At 42.0% G+C, this 16692-nt stretch overlaps 1 protein-coding gene across 1 annotated transcript in view; it reads right to left on the minus strand.

Moving 5' to 3' along the window:
- The window catches only part of ric3a (RIC3 acetylcholine receptor chaperone a), an 88573-nt gene that overhangs the window by 17084 nt on the left and 54797 nt on the right, over positions 1-16692 (minus strand). Inside the window, exon 3 of the mRNA XM_041196639.1 lies at positions 12238-12458. Coding sequence (XP_041052573.1) covers positions 12238-12435 — 198 coding nt within the window. The 5' untranslated portion in view covers positions 12436-12458. The remainder of the gene's footprint in view (positions 1-12237; positions 12459-16692) is intronic.

Genomic DNA, 16692 nt, shown 5'->3' on the forward strand with positions numbered 1-16692 from the left:
CTTACATCTACACTATCACACATTTTTTTGAAAAGGGACAGTTCGTTAACCTGTTCCAATGCACTGGTATTTCCTCAGAGTTCAATAATGACTTTATAATAACTAGCAATCCATCTCAAATCTTGTTTCACCTCACTCCAGTAAAAATTATTTTTTATCCTTAGTGTCATGAACGCTGAATTTTACAAGATGGTTATGTTTTGAAATATACCTTTAACTCAAATTAAAACAGAGAATACTGGATAAACGCTGCAGCTCGGAGATATGCCCATGTGATCCGGTTGCCATGGAGAGAAAAATTCAAACAGAAACCCATTGAAGTGGGGGTGGTAGTTTTAACTCCTTTTCCCAAAATTTCAGAAAAAGGACAGCTGCTTTTTGAGAAGCCAAAACAAAAGGGCTACTGCTGTGGGAAAGCAGGGTAGGTTGTTTATGTTAACATCCAAGCAGGATGTTTTTGAGAGTTTGGTTTCTATTCAAAAGAAAGGGAACTGAACACGCAGGACTCTTGAAGATTTTAGGAACAGGAGTCATCGAAGTCTTGCTGGTGACAATCATATCTAGGAAAACTTAAACTGAGTGAAACGATTGTCAAAGGACACTGGGAGTTTCAACTTGGCATGGTAGGGAGAAGTGAACTTCTGTTGGAGAGCTGCAAGTTATTGTGGGACTGTTCCAGTATGCTGCATATCTTCCAGAAGCGCAGTACTCAGTGCAAGGGTTTTGTCAGACAAATTTCAGTTACATTAGTTAATTAATGTCAAAGTTCTTTTTCTTCAATTTGATGTATTAATTGTCCATTTATTAATGTTTGATCTATGTTAATTTTAGTTTATTTGTTGCAGCAAAACGTCTTAAAATGTGAAATCTTGTCCTTGGGTTTGTTCCATCGGTGACTGGGAAAATCATTTCTTTCTAAAAGTTATTGGTTTCTTTGGGGATCACAACAGTGGGGATTTATTTGTTTTGAGTTCTTTATGCCAGTTTAGGACTTTCAACTCATAGTTATTAAAATCATCATTTCTCTTTGAATTATCACTAATAAAGGAACGTACAATGCTCATGTTTTCGCTTTTAAATTTTTGGATGCAATAATCTTTCAGAATATTAACTATCCCATGATTGTCCACTAGTTCAATTATATTTTCACATTTTTTGCTTCTCCTTTTTCCTTGTCCTCTAATCTTTCTAATACTGAACAAAACTTACTGTAGCATTTTTGCATCTGCAACTATGGATGGAATCCTCTCAGAATTGCACTAAGTGGCTGGCATGAAAAATGACATTTTACCCGCCAGTCGCAATGGCAGGTTTTTGTGCCTTATCATTCTCTTCCTGCCTCATTAATTATGCAGCCATAATGTCTCGCAGTCTCGCTGACAGGCGGCCTCTGAATTGCCTGCCATGCTGTTACCTCACAGTTTAAGCATTCCAGGTCCCATTTCTAAACTGCAGCCACACACACAGTTCTCAATGCTTGCAGCCCAGGACTACTCCAGTCAATTTTGAATGCTCGCATCCAACGGTCAAACGCAAGTTGTTTAATTCTCTCAAACTCAACGAAGGCTTGAGTCGGCTTTTTGCGAGAATTCCTAAATCTCTGGCAGCATGCTTCTGGCACTAACTCATAAGCACTCAGCATAGCATTTTTCATTTGTTCATAGTTTGAAGAGCTCTCTGCATGCAACATGGAATAAACCTCGCAGGCTTTCCCTGTTAGCTGACCCTGCGTTTGGAGAGTTCAAATCGCTTCAGATCACTTTAACTTATCTGCAAGCTTCTCAAAGAATATGAAGAAGGCTTCAGTGTCATCTTCTTCAAATTTGAGTACTAACCAGGAAAACTTTAAGAAATCAAAGTTTATCTCTGAGCTAGGGCCATTTGAATTACCAGCAGCTTATCCACTATGCACATACAATTTTTCCCTAGCTAACTTAATCTGTCTCATTTCACTGCCCTTTTGTGCTTGTAACTCCTGCACAAGCTTTTCCCTCTGGAATTCTCTCTCTCCCTTCTCTTTTCCCAGAATTATCTCTCTCTCTCATTTTTTCTTGGAATTCTCCCTCTCTTTCTCCTGCCTTTCCCGTTCCTCTTTCCTTGCCTAAAATTCTAACTCTAGCCTCCTTCTAGACAAATTTTTCCAGGTAACTTGGTCTGTTTCAGGCTCGAAGGCCTGAATTTCACACCCCACCCCCCCCACCCCCCGCCCCACCGGCAGGTTTTTAGGCAGGGGGGATAGTGTGAAATAGAAGGAATGGGCTACCTCTGTGTTCCCGTCCACCCTGACCTCTCAGCGATTTTACACCAGGGCAGGCAAGGTCCAATTACTGGCCCTTAAGGGTCATTTCCCACCCATGAGAGAATTCTATACTGAATAGAGTCCATATTTAAAGTTATGAATGTGACATGCTTATACTGGGCATGGCATGGACCAAAGTGGAAAAGACTCATTCAGGAATGCACCAAACATATTGACAGGCTTAGTTGGAAACATGCAGAGATGCATATAAGGCATCTGAGAGAACACACAAACTTCCAAGCTCCTCATCACCCAACCTTTCAGGCACCAGCTGCCCCACATGTTGCTGAATCTGTAGGTCACACATTGGATTTATTAGCCATCTAAGACCCCATCAAACTGGAATGGTAGCAAGTTATCCTCAATCCTGAGGGACTGTCTAAAAGAGAAGACCTGGAATGACTGGTTACAGTTCATAATAAGAGGCTTGAGAATTTAGAACAACTTTCACTAGATCTGAGAAGGTTAAGAGGTAGAGCTCTTCAAGGGTATGATGGGCTATGATATGATAACTAATGATCGATTGTTTCCACTTATCTGTGAGACAATAGCAAGAGTACAAATTAAGATAATCATAATGTTAGGAAATAGAGATTGTTTAACTAAGTTAGATTTGTATTTGGGTGTGTTAGGAATAAATTATATCTTTAAGTTTAAGCTTTAATGTTTAAGTTTGATTTGTATTTCTGTACTTGTGTGTTAAGAAAAAGGAAAAGTTGAGTTTTAGTTTCACTTTAAAAGATGCCTGCATTTTAATGAAGATTTTATGGCTCTTAAGGGTGTTAAAGCAAATAAATTAAAAAAACTTTGCTGTCGTCTAGCAACAGGGATCCAGAGAGAGGGACCCACAAAGACAGAAAAGTAGTTTCATTTCAATTGTAAGCAGTTTTGGTTCAGTTGATGTCAGATTCCAGAGAGGCTGGACAGCAGAGGGACAGATAGCAAGTCCCAAACTAACTTGAAGCCAGCTGTTAAGAGAGGCTGGACAGGAGAGGAAACAGCAGAAGCAGGCTCCAGAAACTAAAGAAGAAAGTCCCAAAATCCAGGGGAGTGGAACAGGAAAGGTCCTGAGAGGACAGTCTAGTCAAAGGACAAGGGCAGGAATCTGGTAAAGGTTCTGTTCTGTGGAACTGAAAGTAAGGACCAGAGATGAAGGCTCCAAGCTTCAAGCTTAAAGAGAAGAAAGCTGCTGGACACAGATTTAACGCAATATAGGCATGCAAAAAGCCAGAATATCCAAGGAGACAGCTGAAGGTCTGTACCTCTTTACTATGGGCATGTGAAGCAATGATGGTCTGTTGGCATGGCTGAGCATTTGAGATGCAATGAGTGGAAGGAAGTTTGAATGCACGTGGCAATCCAGGGGAGAGCAACATTGGAAGGAGAGTTTGAAATCCTGGAAGTGGACTCTTGTGGAAGGCATCTGAGAGAAAGCATTGTTTAAGAGAGGATTCCAGAGCAAGTTCTTCAAGAGTGGAGATTGGAAGCCCTTGTGTGAAAGATGGAATTCAGTGAGACCGGTTGGCTCACGGTGTGACAAGTGTCGGCGGGGAGTTGATGAGGGATCCATAGCATCTGTTTGGGGTGGCATCTGTCACTTGGGGCTGCATCTCCCAGTCAGCGAGCAGAGGGCGGGGCCCGCTCGTCGGCGCGTAAAATGATGCAGGGTGACATCGGGCGGGCGTCCCTATGTCACCCCACGTCATTTACATTTTCAGGTTGGTGAGTGCACAGCCAACCTATCAACGGCCTGTTAAGACTGTTAAAAAAGTAATCGAAATCACTAATGGACCTGCCCGTCCAACCTTAAGGCTGGTGGGCAGGCCAGGAGCCCTGCGGGCTTCTGAAAAAATATAAAACCTCATCCATGGGCGGGATGAGGTTTCATGAGGGATTTAAAAATTTTAGAATATTTTAAAATAAAAGTTATGGACATTTGAGCCAATCCCCCTGAGGCAGCACTTTGCGCACTCTTGACTCAGGGAATTCCCCCTCCCGCCCACACAGGGAGTGCATAGTGGTGGACGTCATGCCGGGCGGGCCTTAACTGGCCCGCCCATGTAAAATGGCGGCGCCGATTGGGAACCGGTCTGCCCACACCCGCTCATCCCCCCCGACAGGGGGAAAATGTTGCCCTTGGTTTCAGAGTGTGATGTGTCTGACCACATGTCGCATATTGGTTTACATGGACTCCGTACTTACTGTGAACATTAGTGTATAAGATAGCTTTTGTAATCTATGTTATCCTTACAAATCTGTATATATCTGTGAAGGTTTACTTGCGGGTGAATGAGCATTGTAATATAATTCATCTTGTTTAATATATGTTTTATTCTTTTGTTAAAAGTTCATCAGCTGACTCCTGTTACTCTGTTCAGTAGCCAATCTGCATGTATCTAAACAAAAAATAAAAGTAAGGATCTATTGAGCCGGGTTGCACCCTGGGATTTGGCTTGTCCAACAGTAACATCAGCTGGGATCATAACAAAGTGAGGGCTCATCCAGGATTATTGTTATAAAATAGGATCTCTTGTGGGATTGGAAATCCTTGAACATTGGTGGGATCTGTGAATCCTTTTAATGAGTACATGGAGGTACAGAGGTACTAAACAAAGAAATTGGAGTTGCTGTGAGGTATATTACATGGGTTGGAATTCAAAATGGCTTTGGAGGTTGCTCAGACTTTTTAATGTAACCCTTCCTAGTTTACAAAAAGTAACCAAGAGTAAACTAACGGAATTGTCAATAATCTAGAGTTAGAATTACCCATAGAGGGATGAAGAAAACAGACATAGCTGAGATAATAGCACAGCATTTGAGACCAAAGAGACCATGTTCTCCAGGGGGTGAGTCAATTGAGTTAGCTAAGATCCAGTTGCAAATGAAGCAACTTGAACATGAAAATAAACTGAAAAAACTTGAATTGGAAGCAAAAGAAAAAGAAAGAGAAAGAGAAAGGGCAGATAATGAAAGAGAAAGGGCAGAAGGGGAAAGAGAAAGTGATGAAAAGGAAACAGAGACAGCATTTCAAATAATGCAAACAGAAAGGCAGGAGAGAGAAAGAGAGCGAGATAAGATTAGAGAACTTGACGAGAAGTTAGGATTGGAGGAAAGAGAGAAGGAACGAGAAAGGGAATACCAGTTTAAAAGGCTAGACTTTTCTTTAAAGGCCTCGGATGCTGAGGAAGGTTCTGATGGTGAAACAACCACCTCCAAGCCAAAGCCTAGTGGGGAGGTGTTTAAATTTGTACGAGCTCTGCCAAAGTTTGAGGAAAGGGGTGTAGAGGCATTCTTTATCTCATTTGAAAAGATGGCTAAGTAAATGAAGTGACCAAAAGAAATCTGGACATTGTTCTTACAAAGTAGGTTAGTAGGTAGAGCTCATGAGGTTTATGCATTGCTGTCAGAAGAGGTTTCTGTGAATTATGATGCAATAAAAAGGGCTTTTCTTAGAGCCAAGAGTTAGTCTCTGAGGCGTACAGGCAGAAATTTCGTAACTTAAAGAAACAGCCTGGACAGCCCTGTATTGAATTTGAAATGGTAAGGCAAAATAATTTTGACCATTGGCTACGAGCATTAAAGGTAGAGACAACATATGAAGCTCTTAAGGAAATAATTCTCTTGGAAGAATTTAAAGATTCGCTTTCTCCTGTAGTTAGAACTCATGTTGAAGACCAGAGGATAAAAATGGCTAGAGAGGCAGCAGGGATGGCTTATAATTACGAGCTGGTCCATAGATCCAAACCCTTTTTCCGTCATCCCCACAAACCCGAAAGGATAGGAGGTGGGAAGATGAAAGGAAGGCAAGTAGTCAGGGAAGAGAAGGGACAGTTGCAAATTCCAAGGAAATTCCTCCTCAGGCCAAAAAGGAAGGTGCTGAGGGTGGCTGTGACATTTGAAGGCCTAAGTGTTTCCATTGTAATGAGATAGGGGACATCTTCAGGCAGATCACTGGAAACTAAATGGTAGACCTATTTTAGTAGTAGGAATGCACAAGGAATCTGCAAAAAAGGTTACATCTGAAAAGGAAATGGTTGTTAAAACTGTAGCAGTGGTATAGGCGAAATGTGTTCCTTCAGAATCTGCAGGAAAGGGGGATAAAGTCCAGAGAATTCTTCCTTGATTACTGGCAAAGAAAGTCAGACTATGAGAGGTTCTGGATGTTTTATTTCGAAGGGAGAAGCGTTCCCTTACTCCTCCAACAAAATAAGTAGACACATAAGTAAACAGATCTAAATCTTGAGAGATACTGGGGCAGGTCAACCATTAATGGTGGTTGATGATACAATTTGTGTTCCAGATAGTCTTATGAAGGAATAAGTATTAATTAGAGGTATTAATGGAATTTATGAACCTGTCTCTTTGTGTAAAGTCAACTTACAAAGTCACTTTGTAAACGGAATTGTTATTGTGGGAATTATTCCTAAATCACCATTGAAGGGGTAGATTTTATTCTGCGTAATGATTTGGCTAGTAGAGAGAATAATGGGTCGACAACTGTATTGCAGCAGACAATTGATCATTTTGATGTTATCAAACTTCAGAAAAGTACTGTGGCCAAAAATGAAACACTTATTGCTGATAACAAGCAATTGAAGGAAAATCTGATTAATGTAGAAAACCAACTTTCATGTATAAAAGAAGAGGTTGCTAAAAAAGAAAGAGAATTGGTGAGAAAAATTGAGAATCAGTCACAGAAAGTAGAATGCTTGACTGAGAGCTTGAAATGTCTAAATGCTAAACTTGTAGAAGCAAACTTAACAAAGGTCAACCTTCAGTTAAAACTTGAAGAACTTCAAACATCAGAAGTTGCTATGAAATGTCATGGAAAACACCTTGGGCAAGAAAAAGAATTGTTGGTAAATTTCAATAATTGGTTTTATGCAGAATTAAAAGCCAAAACTAATGAACTGTTAGAACTTCATCTTGAAAAGAGCAATGGGATTCTTGAACTTCAGTGCAACCTGGAGAAGATGAAAGAGAATATGTGTGGTATGGAGCGTCACTATTCTGAAGTTGTTCCTATGAATAAAAATTCTTTTCTGAATTGTGGTCCAACTGAGCAAAGAACTGATCCAAGTAACATTACTAATGTATCAACTTCAGTAATGGACAATATGAAAGCAAATGTAACGCCTGCAGAATTGGAACTTAAGAATTGTCAACAAAAAGGACTGAAATTGCAAAATGACTCTTTCAGGTCAATGGCCAGAGACACTGATTTACAAGTGCTTGCTGGTGCTAATACACAAAATACAGCAGTTGGAATCCAGGCAGGTGGACAGTTTGCAAAAGACCATTCAAAACCCATATAGAAGAGGCATGATATAGTTCATGGATTATGCAAAAGAGTTGATTGGTTAGAACGAACTATGAAACTCCACAGGGAGAAAGTAATTGACATTGTTCAAAAAGAAGTGGAAGCGACCTGTTTAAAATGGGATTAGGAGAAACAACAAGATCATAAAAAGTTTAGATCAAACCAAACAGGAGTACAAAAACCCTTTGTGTGAACATAAGAAGCAGCTCAACAACATCCTTGAAACAGCGAAGAGAGATTTTGATCAGAGAAGAAATGAGATGTTAACTCACAAAATTGCCATTTTGACTTTGCTAAATCGAAATAAGAACTTACCACAGTTGAGTTTGCATAATGAACTTGTGGATGAAATAACACCTATAGCTAACAAAAAGGACAATTGGGTTGTGGGCTTAAATGAAACCTTCTTTGCTGAGTTAAAGACTGGAAATAAGCGGAAAAAGAAAAACAGGGGTTGAGTTATGGTAATACTATGATATACAAATTCTGCTAATCTTGGTACATTTATTTCCTTCGTTTAAGTACAATTTTTGTAATGGTACAATATGATGTGCAGCTGTGAAACAAGATGGAAAATGTACTTGTATGGACTGTAATAAGCTATTGTTAGAGGTTTATGATGTTACATTTGTGTGAGATGGATATAAGGCCATTGTAAAGAAACCTTCACTGTGTCTGTGTGTGTGTGTGTGCGTGCCTGTGTATAAAGTGAGAAGTTGTGAACACTCCTCCCCCGGGTTTTGAATGTGAAATAAACTGACCTTCTGAATATATCATAACACAAGTTTGCTGTGGGTTATTGGCAAATTGGATCACACAAACTGAAGGTTTGGGCAAAAATGCCACCAAATACTTTAAAAATAATTCAAAACACCTTCTGCTTAGGGACAGGTGGTGAGAGGAAATCAGTGCAGTTTACTATCACTCCCCTGTTCATAACAGAAATATGGAAGATAGAATTTAATATTATCTACCATAAAATGTTACCGAGAGGGCCGGGGTTAGGTCAGTTGGCTAGCATGTGGTTCAGAATAATAACAACAGTGCAGGTTCAATTTTCATTCTGGCTAAAGTAGACTTGGAACTTGCCTCCTCTGTCCCTGAGAGTGGAAGGCAATGGCACACCACTGCTGATAAAGACTGCTGAGAAAACGGCTCAGGATGATGCATCAGCAGAAAATAAGCCAAAGACCTGCCTTCGGGCAGAGAGTGAGTGAGTGAGTGAGTGAGTGAGTGAGTGAGTGAATGAATGAATGAATGAATGCAATAGATTTGTTAAAAGATATTAAAGAGTTGTTTGAAAAGAGGAATATTAAAGAGTATGTAAGCATAAGACAGGGTTTAAGGTATAAGGTACAAAGTAGGTATAAGGCGAGAGTGACGGCCCTTGACATCAAGGCAGCTTTTGACCCAATGTGGCATCAAGGAGCACTAGCAAAACTAGAGTCAATAGGAATCAGGGGAGGAAATTCTCTGCTGGTTGGAGCCATACCTAGCACAAAGGAAGATGGTTGTGGTTGTTGGAGATCAATCATCTCAGTTCCAGGACATCACTGCAGGACTTCCTCAGGGTAGTGTCCTAGGCCCAACCATCTTCAGCCGCTGCATCAATGACCTTCCTTCCATCATGAGGTCTGAAGTCAGGATGTTCGCTGATGATTGCACAATGTTCAGCACCATTTGCGACTCATCAGAGACTGTCCACGTCCAAATGCAGCAAGACGTAGAAAATATCCAGGCTTGGACTGACAAGCGGCAAGTAACATTCGCGCAACACATGTGCCAGGCAATGATCATTTCCAACAAGAGAGAATCTAACCATCGCCCCTTAACATTCAATGGCATTACCATCGCTGAATCCCCCACTATCAACATCCTGGGGATTATCATTGACCAGAAACTAAACTGGACTAGCCATATAAATATTATGTCTACAAGAGCAGCTCAAAGGCTAGGAATCTTGCAGCGAGTAACTCACATCCTGACTCCCCACCATCTACAAGGCACAAGTCCGGAGTGTGGTGAAATAATCTCCACTTGCCTAGATGTGTGCAGCTCCAACAACACTCAAGAAACTTAACACCATCCAGGACAAAGCAGCTCGCTTGATTGGCACCACATCCACAAACATTCACTCCCTCCAGCACCGTTGAACAGTGGCAACAGTGTGTACCATCTACAAGATGCACTGCAGGAACTCACTAAGGCTCCTTAGGCAGCACCTTCCAAACCCATGACCTCTAGCATCTAGAAAGACAAGGGCAGCAAACACTTGGGAATACCACCACCTGGAAGTTCCCTTCCAAGGCACTCACTCCTGACTTGGAACTATATTGCTGTTCCTTCACTGTCAAAATTCTGGAACTCCCTCCCTAACAGCACTGTGGATGTACCTACACCAAAGGGCCTACAGAGGTTCAGCACCACCATCTCAGGGGCAATTAGGGATGGGCAACAAATGCTGACCTAGCCAATGACGCCCACATCCCATGAACAAATAAAAAAAAATGTATGGAGTAAAGACACTGGTGTAGACTTTGTGGGCAGAAGACCCATTTCTCTGCTGTAATGTTCTACAATTCTCCGAACCGGCTTTCTTCACTGCTGTTATAAAATCTGATTGACAGCCAAACATCATTTCAGGTAAGTAGAAGTATCCAGGCTCTGGAACAGTAAACTGTGTCCTGTTATTGTGTTATTTCATCAATGTTGCATAATTTCCTTAAACTGCAGCAAATAATGGCCACAAAGCAATACCGAATCATACCTGAGTGTTGTCCTGTTCACTCCTCCAAGTATTAAATCAAAGGATCACCAAATAGATTAGATGTGTTATTACACCTAACATACTTCATTTGCACCAATCCCATATTTGCTGGTCTCAGCTTTATTTTATTTCTACTATCCTCCAAAGGTGAGCATCTCTGGGGTATTAAATTCAATCAGCGACATTATTTCTTCCAGACAACATGCACATTGCTGAAGAGGTAGCTTCAGTCTGCATGATATTTTTTTGGCGAACAATAAATGAGCTACATCAGCCTATGGTAAATGCACTACTGTATTTAATCGCAGTTCATCTTTTCTGTTCATCTACATTTCATCCAAATGACAAGATTTCTCTTTTTCTCCACACAATTTATAAACCTTGATTTAATTGATACATTAATAGGGCTAATTTTTAACTCGAGGAGGAAATTGGGGAAGCGAGGGTCACACTGGGTGGTGAAAAGTCTCATTCAATCATGCACGAGGGCCAGAAAATATTAGCTATCAGGTCCTAATTGCGTGCTCCAATTCTGAATCTGGCCCTGAGTAGATGGGATTACATCACTACTGAGAATAGGAACCATAATCGGAAGAGGTTAGACTGTCACCAGGGCTCATGGTAACAGTCCCAGCAAGCTAAGTATGGATTGGGAAGGTGGTGGCATTCATGGCATTGTCACTGGACTGGTAATGCAGAGACCCAGGATAATGCTCTGGGGACCTGGGTTCAAATCCCACCATGGCAGATGGTGGAATCTGAATTTAATAATTCAAAGTCTGATGATGACCATGAAACCATTGCCAATTGTCATAAAAACCCATCTGGTTCATTAATGTCCTTGAGAGAAGGAAATCTGCTGTCCTTACCTGGTCTGGCCCACATGCGACTCCACAACAATGTGGTTGACTCTCAAATGCCTTCTGAACAAGGGCAATTAGGAATGGGCAAAAACCCACATCCCATGAATGAATTTTTAAAAAATTGACAGGTGGTCAACAAGGCCACAATTGATGGGGATAAGCCTGGGGAGCCCAAGGTTTCCTTGTCAGACCAGAATGCTTACTTACCTTGCTCCTAGCCAACAAGAAACCTTCAAAACTTGTTTTTAAAATCACTAACCTGGGCCTGGATCCTTGCTGCCACCAGCATTTTCTCATGGTTAAATTGGCCTTTGTGTCCCAGTTATGTCACTGGGATACAACATTCCCATTTAAATTAGGTCTCTGCTCATCTGGGGCAAAAAGCCTTCCTGTGCCTGAATTCAGGCAAGTAAAAGCGATGAGGGACCTGAACTTGTTGGGAATGTCACCTTACCATTCCCACCAGTGCATTACCCCTGAGCAGGGGAGAGAAGGTGGGGAGGTTAAAATTGGCCCTTTTGAGTGGTCCTTATGTTTATGTTTTTGTGTTCCAATATTTACAAAGTTTTCTTTTTTTTTCATGTGACTGATATGTCTGCACCAAGATGCCATCCAGTCCTGTTGCTAAAAAGATAATTATCTTTGTGTATGGGTGAGAATATCCAATCTTCTGCAGCAGGAGACCAGATACAATAATGCAAACCCCATGCCCCAAAAAGACAATCATAAACTGCCCCGCTTCCCTTCCCTCCCACCCATTTTCCCTTAATTATGCTGCACCTCCCATGCTTGACTTTTGTGCCATTTTATACTACGTCAAACTCCTGAGTATGTTAATAACTTTTGCAAGGGAATAGCACCGTGTAAGAAATAATGAAAACGGAAGCCTGAAACACATGTTTGCTTTGATCTCAGCTTAAACCATAATGCCATAAGTAAACCATAACTTAAATTTACTTAAACCATAAGTAAATAATGCCCACAGTACCTTGAAGAGGATGTACAGAACATACATAAATAATCCAAATCCATACACAGGTATTATCTGGGTCATGATGCTTTTGTTGCCACCTCCACTACTTCCACCCTTTGCCTTGGTGACTGATTCCGCCTGGTGGGACCCAGGAAAATGAGGATGTGCTGACCATTGCTGCTTGTGTTGTGAGACCATTGGGCGCTGCATCATGGGAGAAAATCGATCGAGGTTAGCTGCAAAATAAAGCCAAAAATAGTTAATGTAATATTTATATTGCTGATTTTCAATGGCAGATTTCAATTTGTCCAAGGTATGAATTCTGATGTTTTCGAACCTTTTATGAGAGCAACCAATCCCAAAACCTGTTTTTAAACAGTTGAATCTCTGGGTGCAATTTTTAGTCACATTTGAGAATCAATTACATGATTTAAAATTATATCATGTTGGTGACCTGAAGTCTAGGTTGGTGTGGATAGAGGTAGAAATTAATTGCAAGAATATGCGTTTTATGATAAAATGCAGCAATATCAGTGAGGCAAGTGGTGATTCTTTTGCAGAATCCAAGTCCTGTTTTTGTAGGGATGCAATGGGTCAGAATCAAGATATACAGCAAAGATGTGAGAATTGAGAACAATTTTTTGGCAGTTAATAGTGATGATGAAAGTTCTGAGATGAATATGGATGCTTACAATCAGGTAACACAGGTGATGCAGCTAAAAAAAGCTCTAGTTTAATGACACTTAGAGAACTGTCTCAGTTATGGGCACCACAACATGGGATGGATATATTGGCCTTGGAGGAAATGCAGCATAGATTTACCAGAATAATACCTGGACTCCATGGGTTTAGATTAAGATGAGAGATTACATAAATTATGGCTTTATTCCTTGGCACTTAAACAGCTAAGAGATGATTTAATTGACATTTTCAAGATATTAAAGGGAACAGATAGGGTAAATAGAGCAAAATTCTTTCTGCTGGTTGAGGAGGAGTTTACGATTAGGGGGCAAAATCACAAAAATAGGGCCAGACTTTTCAGGTATGATAGCAGGAAACAATCTTACAAGCAAAGGATGGTTGAAGTTTGGAACTCACTTCCAGGATCAGCAATTGGTACTAAATCTGAGACTGATAGATTTTTGTTAGCCGAAGGTATTCATGGATATGTGGCAAAGGTGAGTATGTGGAATTAGACTGCAGATCATCCATGATCTTATTGAATGGAAGAACAGGCTCGAGGGGCTAACTGGACTACTCCTGTTTCTATGTCCCAATGTATTTAGCTTCTCAAAGATAAAAATAAATATAAACAAGCACAAGTGATGTAATTAGCTTGCTCTAATTAACTGAAAATGTTTTGAAATTAAATTTTGTCTTTTAGGAAAAAAAATCCCCTTAAACAGAAAAATGGTATTTTACTATTTAAAGAGGAGAAGATTTGGGTACAGTCAAGGTCTATTTCCATGAGGGGGAAAGGTAGAGTAACCAAAGCCAGAGATCCCTAGATGACAAAAGAGATAGAGAGTAAGATGAAGCAGAAAAGGGGTGCTAATGTCAGATGTCAGGTTGCTAATAGAAGTTAGAACCAGATTGAGTATAGGAAGCTCAGCAGGGAAGTGAAAAAGGAAATAAGAGAGTCAAAGAGCAAGTATGAGAAAAGACTTCCAGCTAACATAAAAAGGAATCTAAAAGTCTTCTACAGACATATAAATAGTAAAACAGGAGGGGTGCGGTTGCTAAGGGACCAAAAAGGGAGTCTACATGTGGAGGCGGTTATAGTGAAAGACAAGGTTATTCAGATACTGATGGGCTAAAGGTTGATAAAAGAGGAGATATTAGAAAGGCTGGGTGTATATAAAGTTCATAAATCACCAGAAACGGATAGGGTGCATCCAAGAATGCTGAGGGAAGCAAGGGTAGAAATTGTGGAGGCATTGGCCATAATCTTCCAAACCTCCTTAAATACAGGGGTGGTGCCAGACCTCCTTCAAAAATGTGTAAGGACAAACCCAGAAACCTCAGGTCAGTCAGTTTAACTTCGATAGCAAAAAACCTTTGCAAAATAACCTGGGACAGAACGACCATCACTTTGATAAAATGGATTAATTAACGACAGCTAACACGGATTTGTTAGAGGTAAATCGTATTTACTTCACTTTATTGAGTTTTTTCAAGAAGGAACAGAGAGGATAGTGCAGTCAATGTGATCTACTGAGAGGGGCATTTGATAAAGGGCGGAATTTTTTCTGTGCCTGCTGGCAGCAGGCATGATAGGTGGCATGCACGGACAATATGGCGTGATCTGGTTAACGAGGGCAGGAAGGCAAGTCGTGATCATCTGCTCAGCCCACCAATGGTGGGCCATGTTTCCCGCCATGGGTCGTCAGGAAGCTCATTGTAATACATCAACACCTCATTAAAAGGCCATCCCGCAAGACTCTGGACCCCTGCCGGATCGTCCATCCACATCGGCGGGAAAGCACATCGACGTGCTTCACAACAGCACACAGGCGACGTGTACTTGGCGGCCTTCACTTTGGGGGAACCTGATGTGAGTGAACAGCATCATTTACCACAGCTCGCCAGAGTCATCTGTCACTTTGCAGGCTTCAGGGGCGCCGGGGGGCCTGGGTGGTGTCATCCTGCCATTGAGGTGACAGTTTTTTGGGGGGGTGGGGGGTTGGTGGGGAAGTGGTGTGGTGTCCTAGAGCAGGTGCTGCCTGGCCCTGGAGGTCACTGTTTTTGGGGAGTGGTGCCCAGGGGCAACTGCTGCTTGGGCCCAGAGGTGACAATTTGTGGGGTAAGGGGTGGGGCACTGCTGGTGTCCAGGGATAACTGCTGCCCTGCCAGGGTGGTAACAGTTTTCGGGGTGGGGTGGTGTCCGTGGGCATCTGTTGCCTGGCCCCAGAGGTGACTACTCAGGGTGGAGGTGTCCAGGGGAAACTACTGCCCTGGCGTTGGATCCCATGCACAAGCAATCGAGGTGGGGGGCAGGGTGGGCGAGGGAAGTAGCCACGCAGTATGGACACCAGAATAAACTGACCATCCCTCTGCAACAGAGACAGTTCACAGTGATATGATTGGGGTCAGGCTCCTAGACTGAGCAATGTGGAGGCACCAATGTGCCACCAAGCCCTTCAGACCTTATCCCCCACCACCCTGGCACAGGCTGCGAGTCTGTGACCAATTTTTGGACCGCGAAGCAGTTGGACTGCACACGTTGTACAATCTCCTTACCAACATTGGATGGAGCAGTTACTGCTGGAGGTGCACACAGCCCCTTGCAATCTCAGCATCCCGGTTTGGACCAGTGTCCTCCATGTCACAGAATCACAGAGTGCAGAAGAGGCCATTCGGCCCATCAAGTCAGCACCGACACGTGAGAAACACCTGACCTACCTACTTAATCGCATTTACCAGCACTAGGCCCATAGCGTTGAATGTTATGACGTGCCAAGTGCTCATCCAGGTACTTATTAAAGGATGTGAGGCAACCTGCCTCCACCACCCTCACAGGCAGTGCATTCCAGACCGTCACCACCCTCTGGGTAAAAAAATTTTTCCTCACGTCTCCCCTAAACCTTCTGCCCCTCACTTTTAACTTATGTCCCTTTGTGACTGACCCTTCAACCAAGGGGAACAGCTGTTCCCTATCCACCCTGTCCATGCCCCTCATAATCTTGTACACCTCGATCAGGTCGCCTCTCAGTCTTCACTGCTCCAACAAAAACAACCCAAGTCTATCCAACCTCTTTTCATAACTTAAATGTTTCATCCCAGGCAACATCCTGGTGAATCTCCTCTGCACCTCCTCCAGTGCAATCACATCCTTCCTATAATGTGGCGACCAGAACTGCACACAGTACTCCAGCTGTGGCCTCACCAAGGTTCTAAACAACTCCAACATGACCTCCCAACTTTTGTAAGCTATGCCTCAATTGATAAAGGCAAGTGTCCCATATGCCTTTTTCACCACCCCACTAACATGCCCCTCCACCTTCAGAGATCTATAGATACACACACCAAGGTCTTTTTGTTTATCTGAACTTCCTAGTGTCATGCCACTCATTGAATACTTCCTTGCCAAATTATTCCTTCCAAAGTGTATCACCTCACACTTTTCAGGGTTAAATTCCATCTGCCACTTATCTGCCCATTTGACCATCCCGTCTATATCTTCCTGTAGCCCAAGACACTGAACCTCACTATTAATCACCTAGCCAATCTTTGTATCATCCGCAAACTTACTAATTCTACCCCCCACATAATCATCTATGTCGTTTATATAAATGACAAATAATCGGGGACCGAGCACAGAGCCCTGTGGTACGCCACTGAACAATGGCTTCCAGTCACTTAAGCATCCTTCTGTCATCACCCTCTGTCTCCTACAACTAAGCCAATGTTGAATCCACCTTATCAAATTACCATGTATTCCATGTGCATTTGCCTTCTTTATAAGTCTGC

Source organism: Carcharodon carcharias, chromosome 10 (genome assembly GCF_017639515.1).
Source record: "Carcharodon carcharias isolate sCarCar2 chromosome 10, sCarCar2.pri, whole genome shotgun sequence".
In the NCBI taxonomy this organism is placed as follows: Eukaryota; Metazoa; Chordata; class Chondrichthyes; order Lamniformes; family Lamnidae; genus Carcharodon; species Carcharodon carcharias.